At 42.8% G+C, this 27,171-nt stretch overlaps 4 protein-coding genes across 4 annotated transcripts in view; 2 read left to right on the top strand and 2 right to left on the bottom strand.

Annotated features, from left to right (window-relative positions):
* Window positions 1-2,182, bottom strand: part of zgc:85777 (uncharacterized protein LOC405871 homolog) — a 48,586-nt gene extending 46,404 nt beyond the window's left edge. The window contains exon 1 of the mRNA XM_038965946.1: window positions 1,945-2,182. Coding sequence (XP_038821874.1) covers window positions 1,945-2,175 — 231 coding nt within the window. The 5' untranslated portion in view covers window positions 2,176-2,182. The remainder of the gene's footprint in view (window positions 1-1,944) is intronic.
* Window positions 2,183-2,923: 741 nt separating this feature from the next.
* Window positions 2,924-3,429, bottom strand: gngt1 (guanine nucleotide binding protein (G protein), gamma transducing activity polypeptide 1). The gene is made up of 2 exons (XM_038965962.1): window positions 3,331-3,429; window positions 2,924-3,052 (listed from the first exon to the last, which is right to left on the bottom strand). Exons 1-2 carry the CDS (start codon window positions 3,427-3,429, stop codon window positions 2,924-2,926), a joined length of 228 nt encoding a protein of 75 aa, XP_038821890.1.
* Window positions 3,430-10,405: 6,976 nt separating this feature from the next.
* On the top strand, window positions 10,406-15,359 carry LOC120022570 (tissue factor pathway inhibitor 2-like). The gene is made up of 5 exons (XM_038966527.1): window positions 10,406-10,573; window positions 10,816-10,986; window positions 11,313-11,492; window positions 13,132-13,305; window positions 13,988-15,359. The coding sequence occupies exons 1-5, from the start codon at window positions 10,498-10,500 to the stop codon at window positions 14,101-14,103; spliced, it is 717 nt and encodes a 238-aa protein (XP_038822455.1). The 5' UTR covers window positions 10,406-10,497; the 3' UTR covers window positions 14,104-15,359.
* A 6,115-nt stretch (window positions 15,360-21,474) lies between these two features.
* The window catches only part of LOC120022026, a 101,410-nt gene continuing 95,713 nt past the window's right edge, over window positions 21,475-27,171 (top strand). The window contains exon 1 of the mRNA XM_038965824.1: window positions 21,475-22,714. Coding sequence (XP_038821752.1) covers window positions 21,475-22,714 — 1,240 coding nt within the window. The remainder of the gene's footprint in view (window positions 22,715-27,171) is intronic.

The raw sequence follows: 27,171 nt of genomic DNA, 5'->3' as shown, positions 1-27,171 counted from the left end.
GTTCTATCCAATTCCTCCCCCTTGTTCAGTTCAGTCCAGTTCACATTCATGGGAAGACAGAGGGTGTCCCCCAAATTGTGGTGGTGGGGCAGGCAAGCAGAAACGCTACCCTATTGTTTCAGTTTTTTAGGGACAATAAATGTATTCTACCTAGGCTACACCAACTGTAAACTGCAGTGAATAGCCTATGTCGTTTGAATAACCGCTCAAAAGCCGGGCGTTTTGAATGCATATTCATTTCGAAATAACTGCATCTAGCCTGCCTGATTGGGCAACCATTTGGATCAGATATGGGGGTTTTCTAGGCAGTTTAGCCTACAAGGTCCAGGCACATTAGCAGGACAGTAATATGGTGTATTTTGTCATGATGTATCAGCTAACAGAAACATTCTAATGCAGGGACTAGTGGCGCGCATATGAATTATGATAATGCGCGAGGAGGAAGAAATGTATCCATAGTTTCCGCGTTTGGTGGAAATGGGTGGAGGCAGCAAACAATGTACCATGCCAGCTGTGATTTACAACCTGATAGCAATATTTTTGGGACAACCAACAAATGTATTGGTGAATTATATTACTCATGTATTGAACTGCATCCATCTATTCTGCCAACAATGCCTTACTGTACGTCATGGAATTTTTGGTCAAATAAAACAATAATAAAAATAAAAAAAACTCTTATAAAGTTGGTTTTGTGGTATAAACTGGGAATTTTATATTTTTGACTGATATTATGATTGTCTGTTTGTTTCATATCTGCAAAGTAGTTAAAACACTGCCAGTTCTACTTTAACGATTGGCTAAATTCCACCTACTGGTTAGTCAGGTTTAATGCAAAAAGTTAAGCTTATGGGCTTGTTCGACATTGCAGCAGACAGTGCAGACGACTGCCAACTGACTAATCTACAAATCACCTTGCATCATAAATAAGATTTTTTTTCTTAACTGACTTGCCTAGTTAAATAAAGGTTAAATAAAAAAAGAACTACTTATTATTTGTAGACTAGTCAGTCAGTCACAATTTACCCATGATACATTATGGTTTTGATGCTCTTGAACACGGCCTATAACTCAAAACACCTGACATACCTGTAGCACTCCAGGACCAGGGTTGCCTTCAATAAGCCTGATGAATATTCAAGTACAGGTTTATGAAGCAGATTCTTCTCAGGGATTAAACAGGCAATTGGCTAGTTGTTCCTGAGGAATAACTAAGCGATATCAGAGGTAGATTAATTTGACAAAATTCCAGTTATAAATGCATTGGGACAATTGTGTATGAATACGACATGTGCTTGATGTTTGGCATGTTGAATGAATGACATTGAAATATTGAATGATATTGATTAACAAAAATGTCACTGTCGCTAATTGTGACAGAAACACGGAGATGTTTGTTTCAACCATGCAGCAAAATGGTTCAACCACAACGAGGGCTACAATTGTAGCGCAATATTTCATAAATAACACTAATATTTGGTGGTCTATAAGTGGTATAAAACGAAACTGATTGATACATTGTCAGATATAACTACAATAACAAGGTATTATGTCAAGTGCAGACAGGCGTCACGTGACTGTCAGTGGATGTTTGTCCCCCCCCCCACAAGGCTGTATCCAACTAATGCAGCTTTTGCTGTTTTGTTTAGGTTGTGATGCTTGTAATATTGCGAAATATTGTCGTAGGATAGAACTGAAACTTTATTCAGATAATACGAATAGAAAAATAGTCGTTTGTGTCGATTTAGCCTTTCTGCTAGTGACCTCTCACCTACTTTCATGGTCCTTGAAGTGCGATTATCATTTGCAAGTTATACCACCAATATTCACATCCACGAAAGCTATATTATTATTAACTTTGTGTGAAATTGAATCATGATTGTATTATTCTGTGTTTGATTGTTGTAATGGTACGCTAATTAACTGGCTACCAGTCTTGCATACCTTTTTAAGAGATTCCTTCAACGCAAAATGCTCTGGTGTGTAGAGTAAATGATCAGCCGTTATCTCTGAACCACTGGCCGTTTGGGGTTTAGATGACACATTTTCAGTCAGCTTCCTTGTACTGCTTAGCGAGGTTAATTTGGAGAAATGACGGCTTACTACCAAGTTCAGTCGCTGAGCCATTTCTGTACAAGTAACAGTTTCTGTTGTGTGCGGCAATGAGCTGCACATGCGCAAATGGTAGTGTCACATAGGCTATTGCAACGTTCACAGAAATTGGGAACTCGGAAATCTGCGACTTCAATGCGCTCATTTTCTAGAGATCCGTCTTTCCGACCTGAAGATCACTGACGTCAAGATGTGATTTCGTATTTTACCGAGTTCCCAGTTGTTTTCAACGCGGCATATATGCAGTTGTAGGTCATGCAAGGCAAAGTAGCAAGCTGTAGGCTAGAAAGGGGGATTCCATGATGTTCAGGTGAGCTGCCCATAACATACATGTTCCTTACTTTCATAACTACTTTTTTCCCCATTGATGGCAGATTTGTCATTACCATCTTGTGTCTATAAGCATGTGTCTATAAGCCTGTAAAAATACTCTGTCTTTCACACAACATTCAGGGTGACTGTGGTTTTGTCCAATAATGAAACAGATGGTGCACACTCAGACTATAGACATTCTCATGGGAGACAAGCTCTTTACTGACAATATAAACCATCCAACAAAGCTCTGACAATCATTCCAAAAACAACCCTTATGTACTGCATCACTCCAAGGAGGGATCACAATCTAGAAGGATTCATTTACATGGTTTCATGAGGTTTAGATTTATTTACATCTGTTTTTTTTACCATCTCCTCTCGGTTAGCTATTGGTGATCCAACTATGTTTCCTAGGAAGGGGGAATGTCCTTGGGCACTAGAGAGGGTCTAATCAGTGAAAGAAAAGCTCCACTGTCTGTTCTGAATCCTGTCTTCTTCAGCAGACGACACATCCACCTTTCAACTCCTTGAATGGGTTCTTGTCTTCTGCGATGCCTTTGACCAGAGTGTCCTCTTCTACACCGGCCTGAACCGCCTCCATAAACTCAGTACAGCACTTAGACGTCTGTCATACAAAAGAAGGGTTAACATGTAACACACACAATATCAGGAATGCATTTACATTTTACGACTACGTGAACAGCGACTTTTCAGTTACTGGCTCCTGACCGCTAGGTTACCTGTCATTACAGTCTCTTTTGATGACCAATCCATTCCACTTTGGAACATTTCATGGCTTTTTATCCATGTACAAATGTATTACTATTCCACCTATTATTATTACATAGAAATTACTTTTACAATTGGAAAAATTATCAATCAAAGTAAAGTGGTCAAATTTACCATCCATCTCTCAAGCTTGACTTCAATCTTCTTTTGGTCTCTTTCCATTTTAGCCTTATCCACGTCTGTCAACTCGTCCATATTTATCACCCCCGGCATTGTCTGTCAAATAATAAAAATACATTGTTGCCAAAGGGAAGGTAAACATATTCTTAAAGCAGAGCCACACTCACAAAAACTATTTTAGAATGTGTCTCGTAGAACCATGACAATCCTCATTGTATGCATTAGGCTGCGTATCTTTTGTTATTTTGTTGATTAGGGTTGTGGATATTATTTTATTTGATAAGAATTGCCCCCAATACTACACTCAGATTATCCATTCCCTATCCCTAATGAATGTAATAGCATTAATTTATCAAATATTTATATTAATTGGAAAAAATACAAGAAAAAAATACTTACCGCGTTTTACGGGTAACTGTCTTCCACCCCTGAATACTGCCAGAGAAATCCCTCTCCTATCCCTCAATCCGGGTTATAAAGTAATCTGCATAAACATCCTAATCTCTTAATCTGATTAAAACTATGCCCTTTATTCCAACACTGCAGCATCGTAGGGGCCACTCTCCAGGTGTCTGTTATGAGTCTCTTTTTTAAACCACATGGCCGTTGTGTTATGACGTCTAAGAATTGCGATGAGAGTGGAAGAATATGAATAATATGTGGATACCTACAATATTTTGCCTGTGATTCTCTTCACTGTTCCAATGCCGATATGGGTCAAGGGGAATGACACGGCAGTTCAGGTTAGCATGACAAGAAGGCTAATCTGTATTTACCCTCAACCTGTCATGTTGAAGGATACATAATCATTACAAATATGACAATGACAGCAGTTCTCCAGGAAGTAAAGTATATGGGATGGATGAGCTTCAACTGAAATCATAGAGAGATATGGCAACAGCTGCCTCCATGAGTTGTGAAGGCTAGTAATCTAAATAACTATTAGTCTACATGTTCTATGCCTTTGGGATGAAGCAAGGTTACATGAGTTTTCAGTGCAGATAAAAAGCGTAGATTAAGGAAAAATACTGCAACAGATGGATCCATTTTAGACGATACTATTATCCAGAGCAATTTACAGTAGTGAGTTCATACATTTTGATACTGATCCCCCATGGGAATCGAACCCACAACCCTGGCATTGTAAGCGCTACCAACTGAGCCACATGGGACCATCAGATGTGTAGAGATGTGTAGCCTATGGATCTATTAGCCTACATTTTCTATGGCTTTTAGATGTAGCAAGGTTACATGTCAGTGCAGAGAGAAAATGCAAACAGAAAAAATGTGGGAGTATGGAGCTTGCCAGCTTGTAGTCCTAAAAAACGAAAATGAATGGGGGAGAAATGGGTTTTGGAGGTTAACACAGGTTTATGAGATCATATACATTTTGTTCTATGTGTTAATATCAGTCAGATAACATGACCTTTATGAATTATGAAGATTTTATGTGCTTTATTTTATTTCATTACATCAACTCTAATTGTATTAGTCGCATACACATATAGCAGATGTTATTGCGGATGTAGCGAAGTGCTTGTGTTCCTAGCTTCAACAGTGCAGTAAAATCTAACAATTCACAACAATACAAACAAATCTAAAAGTGAAAGAATGGAATTAAGAAATATATAAATATTAGGATGAGCAATTTTGGCGATTACAGCCTCGAGTCTTCTTGGGTTTGACACTACAAGCTTGTCACACTGGTATTTGGGGAGTTTCTCCCATTCTTCTCTGCAGATCCTTTCAAGCTCTGTCAGGTTGGATGGGGAGAGTTGCTGCACAGCTATTTTCAGGTCTCTCCAGTAGAGGTCAACCGATTATGATTTTTAAACGCCGATACCGATTATTGGAGGACTAAAAGAAGCCGATACCGAATAATCGGACGATTTTTATATATATATATTTGTAATAATGACAATTACAACAATACTGAATTAACACTTATTTTAACTTAATATAATACATAAATAAAATCAATGTAGTCTCAAATAAATAATGAAACATGTTCAATTTGGTTTAAATAATGGAAAAACACGGTGTTGGAGAAGAAAGTGAAAGTACAATATGTGCCATGTAAAAAAGCTAACGTTTAAGTTCCTTGCTCAGAACATGAGAACATATGAAAGCTGGTGGTTCCTTTTAACATGAGTCTTCAATATTCCCAGTTAAGAAGTTTTAGGTTGTAGTCATGTCACGGTTGTCGTAATGAGCGTAACAAGGCACAGCGAGAGTATAGTTCCACATATTTTTTAATCTCCGTGAAACAAACAAAACAATAAAGAAACGTGAAGTCATGACGTGCACACAGGCAACTAAACACAAACAATATCCCACAAAATACAGGTGGGGGAATGGCTACCTAAATATGATCCCCAATCAGAGGCAACGATAAACAGCTGCCTCTAATTGGGAACCATATTAGCACCAACATAGAAATAGACATACTAGAACACCCCCTAGTCACGCCCATGACATACTACACCATAGAGAACCAAGGGCTCTCTACTGTCAGGGCGTGACAAGTCATTATAGGAATTAAAGGACTATTTCTCTCTATACCATTTGTATTTCATTTACTTTTGACTATTGGATGTTCTTATAGGCACTATAGTATTGCCAACCTAATCTTGGGAGTTGATAGGCTTGAAGTCATAAACAGCGCTGTGCTTCAAGCATTGCGAAGAGCTGCTGGCAAACGCAGGAAAGTGCTGTTTGAATGAATGCTTACAGCCTGCTGCTGCCTAACACCGCTCAGTCAGACTGCTCAATCAAATCATAGACTTAATTATAATATAATAAACACATAAATACGAGCCTTGGGTCATTAATATGGTCAAATCCGGAACCTATCATTTCGAAACAAAACGTTTATTCTTTCAGTGAAACACAGAACCGTTCCGTATTTTATCGAACGGGTGGCATCCCTAAGTCTAAATATTGCTGTTACATTGCACAACCTTCAATGTTATGTCATAATTATGTAAAATTCTAGCAAATTAATTACGTTCTTTGTTAGGAAGAAATGGTCTTCACACAGTTCGCAACAAGAGTGGTGACCCAAACTGCTGCATATACCCTGACTCTGCTTGCACAAAACGCAAGAGAAGTGACACAATTTCCCTAGTGCCTGCTAACATGAATTTCTTTTAACTAAATATGCAGGTTTTAAAAAATATACTTGTGTATTGATTTTAAGAAAGGCATTGATGTTTATGGTTAGGTACGTTGGTGCAACGACAGTGCTTTTTTCACTAATGCGCTTGTTAAATCATCACCCGTTTGGGGAACTAGGCTGTGATTCGATGATAAATGAACAGGCACCGCACTGATTATATGCAACGCAGGACAAGCTAGATAAACTAGTAATATCATAAACCATGTGTAGTTAACTAGTGATTATATTAAGATTAATTGTTTTCATTGTTTTTTATATAGCAGTGTTTTACTTGCTATATTGTATTTACTTTGCCACCATGGCCTTTTTTTTGCCTTTACCTCCCTTATCTCACCTCATTTGCTCACATTGTATATAGACTTATTTTTCTACTGTATTATTGACTGTATGTTTGTTTTACTCCATGTGTAACTCTGTGTTGTTGTATGTGTCGAACTGCTTTGCTTTATCTTGGCCAGATCGCAATTGTAAATGAGAACTTGTTCTCAACTTGCCTACCTGGTTAAATAAAGGTGAAATAAAAAATATAAATAAATAAATAAGATACGTTTAATGCTAGCTAGCAACTTACCTTGGCTCCTTGCTGCACTCGCGTAACAGGTGGTCAGCCTGCCACGCAGTCTCCTCGTGGACTGCAATGGAATCGGCCTTAATCGGCATCCAAAAATGCTGATTACCGATTGTTATGAAAACTTGAAATCGGCCCTAATTAAATCAGTCGACCTCTACTCTCTAGAGACATACGATCAAGTTCAAGGTTCAAGTCGATCAGGTTCAAGTTTACTGTAGAGGGGCTTCCGTCTGGCCACTCTAACATAAAGGCCTTGGGGCCTCCCGGGTGGCGCAGTGGTCTAGGGCACTGCATCGCAGCACTAGCTGTGCCACCAGAGTCTCTGGGTTCGCGCCCAGGCTCTGTCGCAGCCGGCCGCGACCGGGAGGTCCGTGGGGCGACGCACAATTGGCCTAGCGTCGTCCGGGTTAGGGAGGGTTTGGCCGGTAGGCCTTGTCTCATCGCACTCCAGCGACTCCTGTGGCGGGCCGGGTGCAGTGCGCGCTAACCAAGGGGGCCGGGTGCACGGTGTTTCCTCCGACACATTGGTGCGGCTGGCTTCCAGGTTGGCGGCGCGCTGTGTTAAGAAGCAGTGCGGCTTGGTTGGGTTGTGCTTCGGAGGACGCATGGCTTTCGACCTTCGTCTCTCCCGAGCCCGTACGGGAGTTGTAGCGATGATACAAGATAGTAATTACTAGCGATTGGATACCACGAAAATTGGGGAGAATACTTTTTTAAACATAAAGGCCTGATTGGTGGAGTGCTGCAGAGATGGTTGTCCTTCTGAAAGGTTCTCCCATTTCCACAGAGGCACACTGGAGCTCTTTCAAAGTGACCATCGGGTTCTTGATCACCTCCCTGACCAAGGCCCTTCTCCCCCCCATTGCTTAGTTTGGCCGGGTGGCCAGCTCTAGTAAGAGTCTTGGTGGTTCCAAACTTCTTCCATTTAAGAATGATGGAGGACACTGTGTTCTTGTGGACCTTCAATGGTGCCTTGACACAATCCTGTCTCGGAGCTCTACGGACAATTCCTTCGACCTCATGGTTTGGTCTTTGCTCTGACTTGCACTGTCAACTGTGGGACCTTATATAGACAGGTGTGTGCCTTTCCAAATTATGTCAATTGAATTTACCACAGGTGGACTCCAATCAAGTTGTAGAAAAATCTCAAGGATGATCAATGGAAATAGGATGCATCTGAGCTCAATTTTGAGTCTCAAAGCAAAGGGTCTGAATACTTATGTAAATAAGCAATTTTTTCTTCATTTTTAATACATTTGCAGAAATGTTTTAAAAATCCTGTTTTCGCTTTGTCATTATGGGATATAGTTCTCTTCTTATGTAATTGATATGTATTAGGAAATAGGCCTCTCTTCTTTGACCATGACTCTTATACAATATTCTATCAAATACAGGTCAGGTACAGATGTAGGATCTTAATATAAGACAGTTTGCTACAGCAGGAAAATAAAACTGCAGCAACAATAAATTTGAATTATTATGTGGATTACAGTGGAGGCTGCTGAGGGGAGGCCAGCTAATAATAATGGCTGAAATGGAGTCAATGGAGTGTTATCAACCACATGGAAACCACTTCTTTCACGTGTTTGATACCATTCCATTTACTCCATTCCAGACATTATTATGAGCCGTCCTCCCCTCAGCAGCCTCCACTGGTGGATTATAATTCATGGACATTTTGTAGGGGTATGTCAAAGGACAAAATCTCAATGAGGGGGAGAGTTTTTTTTTTTTATGCATCCAGGGAACCAGTTGTCGGTTAGGACATAAATAGGACACATTATAAAGCAGCTCATATTATATTTTCTCGCTCCACTCTCCTTGTTGAAAGGTAAGTAGCCTTGCACAAGCCTTGGCATGTGCAAGACGGAATGGCTCATAGTGTGAGGCAGCTTGATGTACAAGTACACCCCCTGGACAGGACGTTAGTCTATCGCAGGCCCTTACGTCTCAATCACACCGACAGCGTCATTGCACAAAACGGTATGCAGCATCTTCTGGATATGTGTGAAACAAAAGTTCAACATTTACCTTCTGCTACCATTCCTGTCAAGCCATCTATGTATACAGTTTGATGCATACTTTTGATGAATCCAATGTACGCAACACACAGAACGCACTGCATCTGCCTATGCAACGCAATGCTGTAAGGCAAACACAGCGTTCCATTGGAAATGAATGTACTGTACTTCTGGCGTACCAAAATGCAATGACGCTGTTGGTGTGATCGAGGCGTTACCCCCAATATATCTCTTTAATGCTGCGTGCCAAGCAGAGAGGATATGGGTCCCATTTTCACAGTCTTCTGATCTCAGGGTGGACACTAACTACAAGGCCACTGAGTTGGTCCTTTTTGAAACATGTATCTTCATACCTTTTAGAGTTCCCACCGGTTCACATTTCTACTGGTGTAAAGAGAATAGCTAATAAAGTTCACCAAGGCAGATCCTGCATGGATGCCCAGAGTTGTGATTGTTGTTGTTTCCCTAAAAGGAAACAGCCAGATGTGATGGGGACTATGACACAATAATGAATGACATAAGCTCAATGTGTTAATGTTTTATACTGTATCACTTCCTTAGAGACAAGGCAATATTTTGTGGTGAGTATGTGGACTATTCACACACATACTGTAAATCAATTTCATTCATCTGAATTAGATTTAGGCCTAAAACATGAACTGAATAGAATGTTAAAAGCCTGTAGCCCACATTAATAAATAAAGGCTCAAATTCTAGATCTAATAATTTGTTATAATTAATTACTAGAAAACACTTTGCAAAGTGAGTGGTGCAGCGGTCTAAGGCACTGCATCTCAGTGCAAGAGGCGTCACTATAGTCCCTGGTTCGAAACCAGGCTGAATCACATCCGGCTGTGATAGGGCAGCGCACAATTGGCCCAGCGTCGTCTGGGTTTGGCCGGGGTAGGCCGTCATTGTAAATAAGAATTTGTTCTCAACTGACTTGCCTAGTTAGATAAAGAAAAAAATAAAGTAGAAGAAAAACAATAATTAACATTGTCATATGTTATCTACTCCAATGACAACATGACACATATGGTCATAAATCTGTTAACAAATCCTTCTTCTCTTGATACTCCCATAGTAGTTTCGTTCCCAGACTAGCCAACATTTATTGTAGTCTATTTCCACATCAATGTTTGGACCGTATCTATTGCGCACGATGAAGGACGTTTGACATATTGCGTTATTAGTTCAACAGTGTATGAACGTGACGTTGTCTATGATGCAGATCAAAACATTAATCAGGTCGTTCCTACTACGGAAATTATCCATTATAGCCCGCCCCTCGAGCCGCTTGGGAAAGCGTTTACAAGAGTATAAATGGCTGTACTGATGCGGCGAAAAGTGAGAAGAGTTAGGAGAATTGAACTTGGGGAAAATCTACAACAATGGAGCTCAGTTCATTGATTTTTCTGATCCTTTCATGCTCTCTTTGTTACGTTTTTGCATTGTCACCGAAACAAGGTAAAGAAAAATAATTGTATGTATTTTTAATAGCGTAACTGGTAATAGCCACATTAATATTTTATTCGTTTTTCTCGACGCCAAAATACTTTGCAATCATAATCAATCGATGGGCGTTGGCTCATGACTTTTCAGTAGTGATAAAGTTGTTGTTGACATGAATCTGTACTTCAACAGAGATTCCTTGACCTAGTTTTGCAGCCAGCAATAGTGTTGATGTTGTGTGTTTCTGCTCATTTCAGAGGTGTGTCTACTTCAAGTAGATGAGGGACCTTGCAGAGGAAATATCCAACGTTACTACTACAATACTATCACTCAACAATGCGAAGAGTTTGTCTATGGAGGCTGCCAAGGGAATGCAAACAACTTCATGAGTTTTCTGGCGTGTCAGAAAGCATGTTTTAGAATACCAAGTACGTTTTAATTTTTTATACAAGTCTGTTTTTGTGTGGTATTCTCAGTTTTTTTTCTTTGCATTTAAAAATTCTACAAATTCAGTATTTATTTAGATTATAGGCCATTTTATGTCATCAAAACAATTCTAAATCATGAATTGTATGAACATCTAGCCTACAGCACCTTTGAAAAGTTTTGTGGTTGTGAAGTTTTGAAATGGAAATCCAAACCAATTCAGGATAAAAGACGATACAATGTGACCTGTTTCATTTTTCAATAGTTCCTAGAAGAATGTCTTTCCTTCTCTGTTTTCACCTTCTTTTCACCTTCTCCACCCCACCAGAGATCCCCCAGATCTGCAGGTTCCAGAAAGAGGTGGGTCCCTGCCGGGCCAATTTCTTGAGCTACTTCTTCAACATGACCACCATGCAGTGTGAGCAGTTCGTCTACGGAGGCTGCCAGGGCAACGAGAACCGCTTCCAGGACCAGTTGTCTTGCATGGAGTACTGCAGACCACACAAAAGTATGTGGACAATAGTCAAGGTCAACAGTCTGACTGTTTTCGATTAGCCGTGAAGCACAATAGGGAAAACATTTCCACATCCAGTGTTGAGCACAGGCTTATAGGGCGGTGCACAATTGGCCAAGCGTCGTCGGTGTTTGGCCAGAGTAGGCCGTCATTGTAAATAAGAATTGTTCGTAACTGACTTGCCTAGTTAAATAAAGGTTAAAAAAAATGTAATTACAAAATAGATCCAGATTCTACTTTTCATGAGACTCCACTGTGTTCACTCTATTGTGTTATTAACATTGTATTACTTTGGAATGATGTAGTAACAAGATTAGAGGAAGCTTTTTCATGAAATTTGGCAATTTGATTGCAAACAGCCATATCCTCATCAAAATCCTGGCCATGAGGACATGCAATAGTTGATGAGTAATCAGGAAATGAAACTGGATAGAAGGACCAGTACAAAAGGACCAACCCTGACGCTCTAACAGTCTCCTCTATCAATACCACAGGAGGTTGGTTGCACCTTAATTGGGGAGGATGGGCTCGTGGTAATGGCTGGAGCGGAATAGGTGGAATGGTACCAAATACATTGAACACATGGTTTCCATGGTTTCCATGTGTTTGATGCCATTCCATTTGCTCCATTCCAGCCATTATTATAAGCTGTCCTCCCCTCAGCAGCCTCCACTGATCAATACTACACTCAAACTAGATAGAACGACCAGTACCAGCCTCCCAAGTGGCGCAGCGATCTAAGGCACTACAGCCTGGGGTTCGATCCCAGGTTCGATCCCAGGCTCATTGCGCTCTAGCGCGATTGTGGTGGGCCGGGCACCAGCAGGCTGTCTTCGGTCGTCAGTTGAACAGTGTTTCCTCCGACACATTGGTGCGGCTGGCTTACAGGTTAAGTGTTAAGAAGCGAGATTTGGCGGGTCATGTTTCGGAGGACGCATGACTCGACCTTCGCCTCTCCCGAGCCCGTTGGGAAGTTGCTGTGATGAGACAAGATTGTGATTGGATATCACGAAAAAGGGGATACAAAGAAGGACCAGTACAAAAAGGACCAATCCTGACGCTCTAACAGTCTCTTCTATCAATACTATACTCAAGGGTCACACAGTATCTGAGTGCCTTAATTCTCTCAGGCATTTCCCTGACATTATTCCATACAGCCCTCTAGACTTCTCTCAGTTGTGCATCTGTTTATGTTCAGAAGCCGGGGATGAGCCTCTCGGTCGAAAATGAGACAAAGCAAGCTGAAGAGTAGCCTACTCTCTTCCTATTGTCCTGTTTTTCTATGACAATATTATTCTGAAATGATTCCATCCAGTATCCTTTTTCAATTTTATATCTACTTACTTTATTAAGAAACTAGAGATTTAGCCTGGGTACCTGTCTGTTTAGCTGTTCAACTCCTGGCCACTCCTTGTCATGTTTGGCATGAGAATTCCATAAGGAGTTGGTGACAGATCAAAAACACGCTGGAACCCAGGCTAGGTTACATTACCAAACAGACTGGCACCCAAGCTAGGTTACAGACTACCAGAGATGAAGCGAGATTTGGCGGGTCATGGTTAATGGTTAATGTTAGCTGAAGAGTAGCCTACTCTCTCCCAGAGTTCTTATAGTTGTTTTATGTGCTTGACAGCTACTCCTGTGCTCTGCCTGGATCCCCTGGATAAAGGAGGGTGTGCTGCATCTATACCGCGCTACTACTACAACTCAGCCTCCAGGATGTGTGAGCAGTTCATCTATTCAGGTTGTGGAGGAAGCAGCAACAACTTTATATCCAGACAAAGCTGCATGGACGTCTGTGCTAAAGGTAGGATAGTGGTCATGACACACACACACACACACACACACACACACACACACACACACACACACACACACACACACACACACACACACACACACACACACACACACACACACACACACAGAGTATCCTCTATTCTCTGTTTATCTGAAGATATAACTGGGGGGGAAGGGAGGGGGTGTTTTTGACTATAATGACTAATAGACTTATTACATCTGCCAGCTCAACAACCATTTGCATGTTCCCCATAATTGCAGTAATGGCTACAGGCCTTTTCGTTAGAGCAAGCTAGTATCCCAGTAACAGGTTGTGTTTGAGGTAATTGTGTGACTGGAAGACTGGCTAACTTTGGATCACATTATAAGGAACATGCTTTATGACTTTGTCCATTTCTAACTGGGGATTAAGCGCGGCCAGCTTTCAATGAAGTACAGTGCCCAAAAACAGCTGGATTACATCTCAATCTCTCAATATTGGCCACATTAATTGGATATTTGAGTAATACAAAATAAAAGTGTATTATAACTGACAAGTATGTGTGGTTTAGGTTAATCTGCACATAGTTTTAGATGGTTTTAGCAGAGCTGAGGGTCTCCCTGCCCACCAGCATGCAAACGGAACGTCCTGCACCTTACTGGGATGTAATCATGACCTGTATGATGATATGTCATTGTCTTTGTTTCAGCTGGGAAACCATGGATAAGCAGAAAAACAGGCAGAAGAGCAGGCATGATGAGAACAACTACCAAAAACCGTATTAGAATAAAGCCTAATAACAATATTAAATGGTCAACAATATGATTCAGTGATTTTATTCAAAGGGGCACATGAATTGACCATAAATGGACTAACATTGACATGTTGAATTGTATTTTTTTTACTGCACCATAATTGACTTGCTACTTGCACTGCGTTGTCTGTAATGGTTCATTGTGATGCACAGTTGAAAATAGCAAACCAATCAATCAAATGTGAATCAACCTACACCAGCAGTATTTTTGCTGAGTAGGTTTCTCAAGACAGTTTGTATTGTAGTATACATTTACCATGGCAACTATCATACAATATAAAAATATATTTTTGTAGAATTTTTTTAATGTATTTTAGATTTTTTTTTAAACACTTTAATAGTTTACTGTTTTCCACCATTTATGATGAAGTTATACTGAGGCACTGTTTAAATTGTTAATCAATATTAGCAAAATAATTGATGTATTTTTTTGTGTTTTCAAAATAGTACATTTTAACAAAAACCTTCGCACCATGACATAATGGATATAATAAAATAACTCAGACATTTTTGTCTGTACACTACTCAGTTGTTTTTCTCCCATTTGTCCTGAAATTCCACTTTGCCTCTAAATATAATCCTGTTACTAAGCAGGAATAAGAACTGAATGTGTGTCCTCTTTTTTTTCCATGTATGCTTGCATTGTCACCATGCCCCTTCTCATCCAAGAGCTTGATAGCTGTTTCTCTCCCTATCCCACTTTCCGTCCTAAATCTTTAACTTTCTCTTGCTTTGACTGGGTTATTTTCAGCCCCTTCAGAACAGCCGGACTAGAGGAAGATGGCAACCATTACATTTTACATACGCAACTTACAGGCGCAATTAGGGTTAAGTGCCTTGCTCTGATTTTTCACCAGGTCGGCTCAGGGATTCGAACCAGCGACCTTTCAGTTACTGGCCCAATGCTCTTAACAACTAGTGTACCTGCTGCCCCACTTAATAGATGGAGAGAGTTATGGCAGCACATTCTATACTTTGCTGGCCTTAGAAGGAAGTCAACAAACTATATTTACATTAACCTCATTACCAGAGTCTGTATATAGAGTATCGGAAAGTCAACACAACGTAATCTGTGATACAGAATACTGACACAACTGCAGGTACATTCCCACCCATTATACAATAACATGACATTTCCAATCTATTTTGTTGTTTTGACATGAACCCTAACTTGTAGGTTTCTGTTGAGAAACCAACTCAATAGAAAAGTAATAACGTGTTCTGTTCATGCTCATGCATTTTTATTTTATGTGTAAATATTCATTTTGGCAGCAGAATCAGTACACATGCATATTTTTCTTGTTTTCAGTGTTGTTCTGTACCATCTAAGACATTACGAAGTTTAATAAATCTTCTCATGTAGAGTTTCATAGAACAACCTAGTAGTCTTTTTTTCACCCCCTCCATTGTACCTGCCCTGTGCTTTTTCCCCTTATTCAATCATCCCATTAAAGAAAAGCTGTAGCTCTGTGATTCGGAGGCAATACATATTTATGGAAGTCATCAAAAGGTAACTGCCAGCCCATTCAGCTGGGATATAAATAGTAAACGTGCAATATGTCTGGCTGGTTCTCTATTAGGACTTCAGGGTAAATCATCCATTACTGAGGATGTGGTATCAGAGAGGATGTCATAAATGTGACTCACCACCTGGATTCGGCTCATAATTTAACAATGTTATTCGTATTTACAGACGGCATACAAGTTTGTTATTAAGGCACATGGAAGTTCACATGTTCTAGAAGGCATTTCTGCCAAAAAACTCATTTTGATAAAAATATATTTTTTTACGTGAAGTCGTAACTTGCGACATATGCCTAGTTTCCTGAATCGGGTCACAAATAGACCTATCTATCTCCCTGTCCTTAGATGAGGTGACGGAATGCTAGCGTTGGGAAGGAGGCGAACAGTGACACAATTCTTCCAATCCAATTGAACACCCATGGACCAGAAATGGAGGAAGCATTAAGAAGAATTTAGAGGGAATGAAAATGTTCCCATAGTTGTATGTAACTTGTTACTTTTAAGTTTCCACTCCTTGCTTTTGTCAACAACAAAAAAAGACGCATTTCAGAAAAGACCGTTCTTAATTTTAATCACATAAAAAAATGTATCCCTGTTTTTTGTCACTTTGTCATGAGATAAAACCACCAGCAAATGCTGTGAAAATGTTCCTTCTCTGTAATAGACTTAGTGAATTATTTTCTATTACAAAAAAAAACTCTGAGATTCGAAATCAGAGTTTTTTTTTGTAATAGAAAATAATTCACTAAGTCTATTACAGAGAAGGAACATTTTCACGGCATTTGCTGGTGGAGTGCTCGAGCTGTGCGATCAGTTTCAAGTCAGGCCACTGTATTAGTGGCAGAACAATGGGTTAGGCAATTTACTGGTAATTCACTGTTTTATTTAAATTACTTTTATATAGAGAACAATGGATCCCATGTGCTAATCATTCCATTTCATGAGTTATCAGACCCTTTACCTCATATGCTGCATAAGCCTGTTGTTCTAAGGCAATATTCAGTCACCATAATATTGGTTGAAAGTCTATAGAAATCAAACATTTTACACTTTTACATTTTAGTAATTTAGCAGAAGCTCTTATTAGTGCGTTCATCTTAAGATAGCTAGGTGGGACAACAACATTCACAATGGTATCAAGTACATTTTTCCTCAAAGTACTTATCAGCAGTCAGTGCTAGTAAGAAAAGACAATAACAAAACAGTATTTTTTCATTAGTAACAGAGTAACAGAACTTTAGGCGCCTCCTAGTGGCAGCATTACCCCCCTTACAGCTGCCCTTGGGAAAAAGAAATAGGATGGACATTCCAAATGGAACCCTATTCCGCGTATAGTGCACAGCTTTTGACCAGGGCCCATAGGACACTGGTAAAAAGCAGTGCACTAAATCAGGAATGTGGTGCCATTTGGGATACAAACACTGTATTTTGAGAAAGTAAATGTACTTATTTATTTTGTGCAGAAAAAATTATTCCCCGTATGAATCTTATGACCATCTAAAAATGAAAAAGAAGAATGATCTGTAATACTTTGACGCATCTCCAATGCATTGCTTTCTTTTCTTATTCTTTGTGTTGCTATGTAGGCAACTACATCAGGGGTAGGCAACCCTGGTCCTGGAGTGTCACAGGCACTTCATACATTCTGATTTAACTGACCTGGAAGACCAGGTGTGTTGAATTCAGGCAGTCACTGAACTGATCAATTAGCTCAGTTGGTCAAGTGTGGTGCCTAGTTGGGAAAAAAATCCTGAAGTACCTGCGGTACTCCAGGAACAGGGTTGCCTACCCCTGAATTACATCATTCAGTAGGCCTATTTGCCATTTCAAATCAAATCAAATCAAAATATTTATAAAGCCCTTCTTACATCAGCTGATATCTCAAAGTGCTGTACAGAAACCCAGCCTAAAACCCCAAACAGCAACCAATGCAGGTGTAGAAGCACGGTGGCTAGGAAAAGCTCCCTAGAAAGGCCAAAACCTAGGACGAAACCTAGAGAGGAACCAGGCTATGAGGGTTGGCCAGTCCCCATCTGGCTGTGCCGGGTGGAGATTATAACAGAACATGGCCAAGATGTTCAAATGTTCATAGATGACCAGCAGGGTCAAATAATAATAATCACAGTGGTTGTCGAGGGTGCAACAGGTCAGCACCTCAGGAGTAAATGTCAGTTGGCTTTTCATAGCTGATCATTCAGAGTATCTCTACCGCTCCTGCAGTCTCTAGAGAGTTGAAAACAGCAGGTCTGGGACAGGCAGCACGTCCGGTAAACAGGTCAGGGTTCCATAGCCGCAGGCAGAACAGTTGAAACTGGAGCAGCAGCATGGCCAGGTGGATTGGGGACAGCAAGGAGTCATCAGGCCAGGTAGTCCTGAGGCATGGTCCTAGGGCTCAGGTCCTCCGAGAGAGAGAAAGAAAGAAAGAATTAGCGAGAGCATACTTAAATTCACACAGGACACCGGATAAGACAGGAGAAATACTCCAGATATAACAGACTGACACTAGCCCCCCGATTGAATAGACTTCAGGCCAGAGGTATTCAACTCTGACCCTACGAGGTCCAAAGCCTGCTGGTTTTCTGTTCTATCTGACAATTAATTGCACCCACCTGGTGTCCCAGGTGTAAATCAGTCCCTGATTAAAGGGGATCAATGAAAAAATGCAGTGGAACTGGCTTTGAGGTTCAGAGTTGATTTTGAGTGCTTTATGCTATAGGCCTGCCTACCTCTGGAGGGGAGAGGATGAAGTGGAGACAGGAAGGTCATGTTGATGTTAGGCTGTTTATGTCTGTGTGTATGTATCTTATTCATTTATAAAAATATAAAACAATAACAAGTGGAAAGCTGCATCACAGGATAACCACCCAGGCTCCATGTAGACTGTGGTCCTAGTATCCATAATAAACAGAGTGGGCGTGTGGGATTTATCAGAGTCTATTCATTCTAACCCCTCTATCTGTGGGTGGATCCGGTCATCCGTCTGTAAGGACCTTTCTTCAGCATGACCTCACAGCTTGGCAGCAGGACCTGGAGCATAAACAGCCACTGGGTGGGGATCCAAGGCAACGTTTTACAGACTTCCACCCACATTTACTCCTGGATTGAGTAAGCAGCAGCACCCCTCCCACTGGGCACAGATCAACATCTAGGTTTGATTTACATTTGGTTCAGTTTTCAACTAACGTGAATTCAACATGAAATCAACAAAAAAATTCACTATTTTATTGGATTTAGGTTAAAAGACTAAAAGCTCTTATGTTGATGACTTTGAAAAATCAAAATCATTTTCTCACGTTGAGTCAACGTTATCACATTGCATTTTCGTTGAAATTACGTGGAAATATTGATTGAACCAGTTTTTGCCCTTCTTCCTTTCATCCCTTCATCATGCGTAGGGCGGCGTACAACTGGCCCAGCGTCGTCCGGGTTCGGGGCAGGCCGTCATTGTAAATAAGAAATTGTTCTTAACTGACTTGCCTAGTTAAATAAAGGTGAAATAAAAATAAAATAAAATGCATTTCACTCATACATCCCTTTGAATTATCCCCCCAAAAGGGAATCAAGAAGTTTGGTCAAGTTGAGGTGACTGATATAATAATTCAATCGTCCTATAGGAGAAGTACATTTTCTGACCATTGCCCACAAGCTGTGGCTGTCGTGTGTCAGTACAAAAATGTGGCCCAAATGCCACCCTATTTCCTACTGTATATAGTGCACTACAGAGCCCTTTGGGCCCTGGTCAAACTAGAGCACTACAAAGGGGATTGGTGGCCATTTGGGATGCAGGCTAAACGTAACACCTTGTGACTGAGTGCTCTGGCTGTTTTCGTACCAATACATGGCATCACACTTTCCCCAGAGTCCATCATCCAGTGTTGGATTAAAATGAGTGGAGTCTCTATCTCACCCCTGAGTTGAACTCTCTGGTCTGGTCCATGGCTGGGCTGGCCTGGCTGACACTCCCTGCCTATCTGTCTCACCGCTTCTGTTCTCTGTCACTTGACCATGTTATGGAAACACAGGTCCACTGTACTGTATAACTCTGCAGTAGGCTTTGTGAAAGCCTGTCTAAGCCTGTCTGACTCTAAAGCATGGCATACACTGCCCTCCACACAGTCTCTACGGTAGTGACAGATCAAGAATTGGTCTGGAAACTAGACCACCACTACGTAACTGAGGGTTTAGCTTTCACATCCGAAGAGCTTGGTATCTTAAGACCTGCATGGATAAAATAGTTCATGTGATTTGAATGTTCAAAGGATGTAATCAAAAGGTTTTAGAATTTCATCTGAATGCCTATGAAAAAAGTTAAACTCCCCTAAATTACATGGTCTGGCATTCACTGAACACTGAGTTTGATGATTCATCTTTTATTTCAAATAATATGTGCTTATTCAGAGACTTTTGTATTATGATTGGCAGGAGCATATACCTTTAGTCTGTAGGTAGAATCTTCCTTCTCCCTCTATAGATACAGTCAAGCTGCACACGTGCCACAGTTGTTTTCAATCAAACAAATCCCCTGAACACAGACACACACCAACACATTTCTTTAACCTAATGCATTTTCCGAAACATTCACAAAGTGAAATAATACTTCAATCTCAGCTCGCACAGTCTTCTGTGCACTGCACATGGCAGCTTCCAAAGGTTAATGACTTTATATCAAAAGGAATTTCAGCCATTGTCAGCAGACAGACTTGGCAGGTAAACACATTGGAACTATTGGATTTGTGCATGTTAATAACGTGGTATTCCATACTAACTTTGTGTCCATACTAACCGCTGTAGAGCGCTCCACCTCCTGAGAGCTGAACTTACAACCCCTGAAATAAGCAAGGTGAATGCAGGTGAGAGGTGTGGAACCATCCTTCTGTGATTACCTCCGTAAATCAAACACAAGGTTATTCTGCCTCTGTAGCCAAGCTCAGAGGAATGGTCACAAAATGCTGGCCTGACATCAAGGAAGAGTGCCTCCAGCCTATGGGCATATACAGATGTAGGATCTTAATTTGATCACCCTACTGCAAGAGAAAATTCAATTTCTGTAGTTGAGTTGTAGTGGGTCCACAGCAAATAGAAGGCAGCCCACAATATTGCCTCTCCAAAATGTGAGAGTCATTGTGTACACACAATAAGTCAGACAACATGTAGACCATAAAGGTCTTCTCTACCTGATGGGATGGAATTCTTTTGATCTACAGAGTTCTTTGAAAAGGTTCTTGGAAGAAAGTTTAATTTCTTATATGACAGTGACATGTGATGTGCGACACAGTACTTATCCGGCTGTGAGTAGACCTGTGACTTTGTGCCATTTCAGAATCAAGTACCTGTAAATTCAACACAATCAACAGTTATTTGTCACTACAAATGCAAAATTGCACCGATTTAACTATTCACATCAACCACAACAAAACTTGGTTGAGTTGGGGAACTCTCCAGATATTGCCAGAAGGATCCTCTCTGTGGATATGTGATACCCATGACATTATCTGCCGCCTGCCGTCATTACGTGCCTCTATTTTCACCTCTAGAGCCTGAAATGTAGCATCGCCTCATGAAACAGGTGTCTGACTGGCTCCCTTTCCTCTCTACCTGGCTCAAACAATGGAAATGATGGGCTTAAGCTGGCTGAAGATCTCTTCCCTGCTTGTGAAGGGCACTGGCCTCTCAGTGGCACTCTCATATCTTTTAGAACATGGAAACCAGTGGGCGGGTTTGGCTTTCTAAGAGGATGCTGTCTGATGAGGGGGTCTAGTGAGGACAGCTTTGCTCTGTGTTTCACGCTGTGTCTAACCTTTATCCAGGTGCGATTGCCCTTTTAAAAACACGAACTCTCCCTGGACTCTAATAGCCAGATGAACTATATCTCCCTGAACTATAATAGCCAGATGAACCATATCACCCTGGTCTCTAATGGCCAGACAAACTATATCTCCCTGGTCTCTAATGGACAGACAAACTATATCTCCCTGGTCTCTAATGGCCAGACAAACTATATCTCCCTGGTCTCTGATAGTCAGACAAACTATATCTCCCTGGTCTCTAATGGCCAGACAAACTATATCTCCCTGGTCTCTAACGGCCAGACAAACTATATCTCCCTGGTCTCTAACGGCCAGACAAACTATATCTCCCTGGTCTCTAACGGCCAGACAAACTATATCTCCCTGGTCTCTAATAGTCAGATGAACTATATCTCCCTGGTCTCTAACGGCCAGACAAACTATATCTCCCTGGTCTCTAATGGCCAGACAAACTATATCTCCCTGGTCTCTAATGGCCAGACAAACTATATCTCCCTGGTCTCTAATGGCCAGATGAACTATATCTCCCTGGTCTCTGATAGTCAGACGAACTATATCTCCCTGGTCTCTAACGGCCAGACAAACTATATCTCCCTGGTCTCTAACGGCCAGACAAACTATATCTCCCTGGTCTCTAACGGCCAGACAAACCATATCTACCTGGTTTCTAACGGCCAGACAAACTATTTCTCCCTGGTCTCTAACGGCCAGACAAACTATATCTCCCTGGTCTCTAACGGCCAAACAAACCATATCTCCCTGGTCTCTAATGGCCAGACAAACTATATCTCCCTGGTCTCTAATGGCCAGACAAACCATATCTCCCTGATCTCTAATGGCCAGATGAACTATATCTCCCTGGTTTCTAATGGCCAAACAAACCATATCTCCCTGATCTCTAATGGCCAGATGAACTATATCTCCCTGGTCTCTAATGGCCAGATGAACCATATCTCCCTGGTCTCTAATGGCCAGACAAACCATATCTCCCTGGTCTCTAATGGCCAGACAAACTATATCTCCCTGGTCTCTAATGGCCAGACGAACTATATCTCCCTGGTCTATAACGGCCAGACAAACTATATCTCCCTGGTCTCTAACGGCCAGACAAGCTATATCTCCCTGGTCTCTGATAGTCAGACAAACTATGTCTCCCTGGTCTCTAATGGCCAGATGAACTATATCTCCCTGGTCTCTAATAGTCAGATGAACTATATCTCACTGGTCTCTAACGGCCAGACAAACTATATCTCCCTGGTCTCTAATGGCCAGATGAACTATATCTCCCTGTGTAACGGCAGTCTACTTCGTCCTCCTCCTCAGACGAGGAGAGGCGAGAAGGATCAGAGGACCAATGTGCAGCGTGGTAATTTGACATAATGAATTTAATTAGACAAAACAAAAACACTATACAAAATAACAAAAGAACATACCGTCACAGTCCCATCTGGTGCAGAACACAAACACAGAGACAGGAAACAACCACCCACAATCCCCAACACAAAACAAGCCACCTATATATGATTCTCAATCAGGGACAACGATTGACAGCTGTCTCTGATTGAGAACCATATCAGGCTGAACATAGAAACAGACGAACTAGACACACAACATAGAATTCCCACCCAGCTCACGTCCTGACCAACACTAAACAAGCAAAACACATAAGAACTCTGGTCAGGACGTTACAGTACCCCCCCCCTGAGGTGCGGACTCCGAACGCACCCCTAAAACTCAAGGGGAGGGTCTGGGTGGGCATCTGTCCGCGGTGGCGGCTCCGGCGGTGGACGAGGACACCACTCCACCACTGTCTTTGTCCCCCTCCTTAGCGTCCTTTGAGTGGCGACCCTCGCCCACGACCTTGGCCTAAGAATCCTCCCCAAGGCCCCCACATGATTTAGGAGGTAGCTCAGGACAGAGAGGTAGCTCAGGACAGAGAGGTAGCTCAGGACAGAGAGGTAGCTCAGGACAGAGGGGCAACTCCGCACAGAGGGGCAACTCCGGACAGAGAGGCAGCTCAGGACGAATGGCAGCTCCGGACTGAATGGCTCATGACTGGAGGGCAGCTCATGACTGGAGGGCAGCTCATGACTGGAGGGCAGCTCATGACTGTAGGGCAGCTCATGACTGTCTGGCGGCTCTGGCAGCTCCTGACTGGCTGGCGTCTCTGGCAGCTCCTGACTGGCTGGCGTCTCTGGCAGCTCCTGACTGGCTGGCGTCTCTGGCAGCTCCTGACTGGCTGGCGTCTCTGGCAGCTCCTGACTGGCTGGCGTCTCTGGCAGCTCCTGACTGACGGACGGCTCTAGCGGCTCCTGACTGACGGACGGCTCTAATGGCTCGGGACAGACGGGCGGCTCTAATGGCTCGTGGCAGACGGATGGCTCAGATAGCGCTGGGCAGACAGATGGCTCAGACGGCGCTGGGCAGACGGATGGCTCAGACGGCGCTGGGCAGACGGATGGCTCAGACGGCGCTGGGCAGACGGATGGCTCAGACGGCGCTGGGCAGACGGATGGCTCAGACGGCGCTGGGCAGACGGATGGCTCAGACGGCGCTGGGCAGACGGATGGCTCAGACGGCGCTGGGCAGACGGATGGCTCAGACGGCGCTGGGCAGACGGATAGCTCAGACGGCGCTGGACAGACGAGCAGTGCAGGCGGCGTTGAGCAGACGAGCAGTGCAGGCAGTTCAGACGGCGCTGGGCAGGCAGGCAGCTCAGACGGCGCTGGACAGACGAGCAGTGCAGGCGGCGTTGGGCAGACGGCCGACTCTGACCTGCTGAGGCGCACAGTAGGCCTGGTGCGTGGTGCCGGAACAGGTGGTATCGGACTGGAGACACGCACCTCAAGGCTAGTGCGGGGAGCAGGAACAGGGCACACTGGACTCTCGATGCGCACTATAGGCCTGGTGCGTGGTACCGGCACTGGTGGTACCGGGCTGAGGGCACGCACCTCAGGGCGAGTGCGGGGAGAAGGAACAGTGCGTACAGGGCTCTGGAGACGCACAGGAAGCTTGGTGCGTGGTGCCGGAACTGGAGGTACTGGGCTGGAGACACGCACCACAGGGAGAGTGCGTGGAGGAGGAACAGGGCTCTGGAGACGCACTGGAAGCCTGGTGCGTGGTGTAGGCACTGGTGGTACTGGGCTGGAGCGGGAAGGTAGCGCCGGATATACCGGACCGTGCAGGCGTACTGGCTCCCTTGAGCACTGAGCCTGCCCAACCTTACCTGGTTGCATGCTCCCCGTAGCCCGTCCAGTGCGGGGAGGTGGAATAACCTGCACTGGGCTGTGTTGGCGAACCGGGGACACCATGCGTAAGGCTGGTGCCATGTACACCGGCCCGAGGAGACGTACTGGAGGCCAGATATGTAGAGCCGGCTTCATGGCACTTGGCTCAATGCTCACTCTAGCCCGCCCATTGCGGGGAGGTGGAATAACCCGCACCGGGCTATGCACCCGTACAGGAGACACCGTGCGCTCTTCCGCATAACACGGTGTCTGCCCGTACTCCCGCTCTCCACGGTAAGCATGGGAAGTGGGCGCAGGTTTCCTACCTACCTTCGCCACACTACCCTTTAGCCCCCCCCCCCCCCCCCCCCCCCCCCCCAAGACATTTTTGGGGTTTCTTCACGGGCTTCCAGCCACGCTTCCGTGCTGCCTCCTCATACCACCGCTCCTGGGCTTTAGCTGCCTCCATCTCTTCCCGAGAGCGGCGATATTCTCCAACCTTAGCCCAGGGTCCTTCTCCGTTCAATATTTGCTCCCATGACCATTCCTCCTGGTACCGCTGCTGCTGTCGCTGCTGCCCGTTCTCACGCTGCTTGATCCGGGTTTGGTGGGTGGTTCTGTAACGGCAGTCTACTTCGTCCTCCTCCTCAGACGAGGAGAGGCGAGAAGGATCAGAGGACCAATGTGCAGCGTGGTAATTTGACATAATGAATTTAATTAGACAAAACAAAAACACTATACAAAATAACAAAAGAACATACCGTCACAGTCCCATCTGGTGCAGAACACAAACACAGAGACAGGAAACAACCACCCACAATCCCCAACACAAAACAAGCCACCTATATATGATTCTCAATCAGGGACAACGATTGACAGCTGTCTCTGATTGAGAACCATATCAGGCTGAACATAGAAACAGACGAACTAGACACACAACATAGAATTCCCACCCAGCTCACGTCCTGACCAACACTAAACAAGCAAAACACATAAGAACTCTGGTCAGGACGTTACACCCTGGTCTCTAATGGCCAGACAAACTATATCTCCCTGGTTTCTAACGGCCAGACAAACTATATCTCCCTGGTCTCTAATGGCCAGATGAACTATATCTCACTGGTCTATGATAGTCAGATGAACTATATCTCCCTGGTCTCTAATAGTCAGATGAACTATATCTCCCTGGTCTCTGATAGTCAGATGAACTATATCTCACTGGTCTATGATAGTCAGATGAACTATATCTCCCTGGTCTATGATAGTTAGATGAACTAGTCTTGTCTTATCTTGATTATTGTCGTGTGGTAGAGTGCTGCAGGGAACAGAGCGGCACGTCTTGCTCTTCGTTGTAATCAGAGGGCTGATATAAATCCTATGCATGCCAGTCTCTCTTGGCTAAGAGTTGAGGAGAGACTGACTGCATCACTTCTTCTTTTTATAAGAAACATTAATGTGTTGTAAATTCCAAATTGTTTGCATAGCCAACTTACACACAGCTCTGACCAACACACTTACCCCACCAGACATGCCCACACGGGTCTTTTCACAGTCCCCAAATCCAGAACAAAATCAAGAAAGCTTACAGTATTATATAGAGCCATTATTACATGGAACTCCCTTCCACTTCATATCGCTCAAATGAACAGTAAACCTGAGAAGCTGGTGAGAAAGCACCCTAGTAGTATGGAATAGCCACGGGAAGTAGGGGGCTGAAGGTGATGCAGCACCCCCTGAAAAATCAGAATTACAATAAATATATATATATATTGAAAACTATATATTTTCACAAAAGTAGTGCAATGGGCCTTTACTAGTATTAGCGGACCAATATAGACATCTGTAGCTTGAGAAAAAATATATATATATTCTGCATCTCCACTTTGGTCAAAAAGGTAGCTGTATAATTAAGAACAGTATCTTTCAGGATTCAATAGTTGGAATTGTAAGAGTTGTTGCCATGTCCCTTTCTCTGCAATTGTCATCAAAAGGTGCAAAGTTATGGGCAAAGACACACAACTTCCATATCAAATTAAATGTTTTACTTGATCAAATAACATGGAAAACAGTATTAATTTACCATCCTTACAAACCAATGAATGTACATGTACCGTATTGTACATAGTCTTCTAGGTTTGTACCTGTAGACTTTCCATCAAAATGAAGAAAAACAATGACCAATACAGTAATTGAGTACCATGTGACATCAAGTGGTTTGTGTCTCAGTAGAGCATGACGCTTGAAATGTTAGAGTTGTCGGTTTGATTCCCACTGGGGACTAGTAGGAAACCGTATGCACTCATTACTGTAGGTTGCTCTGTATAAGAGCATCTACTGAAAAGGAATCAATAGACCAGTTCAGTTTTCATATAGAAATAAGTTGCATTTGCAAAGTATTTCAAGAAACTGGCACACACATAGTGCACTACATACCTCCATGGCTCTGGTCAAATGAAGGGCACTATATAGGGAACAGATTGCCATTTCAAGCGCATCCCAGAACATGATTTTCTCTACCTTG

The sequence above is a fragment of the Salvelinus namaycush genome, chromosome 27, assembly GCF_016432855.1.
Source record: "Salvelinus namaycush isolate Seneca chromosome 27, SaNama_1.0, whole genome shotgun sequence".
In the NCBI taxonomy this organism is placed as follows: Eukaryota; Metazoa; Chordata; class Actinopteri; order Salmoniformes; family Salmonidae; genus Salvelinus; species Salvelinus namaycush.
This window is presented reverse-complemented; position numbering and strand designations above follow the sequence as displayed.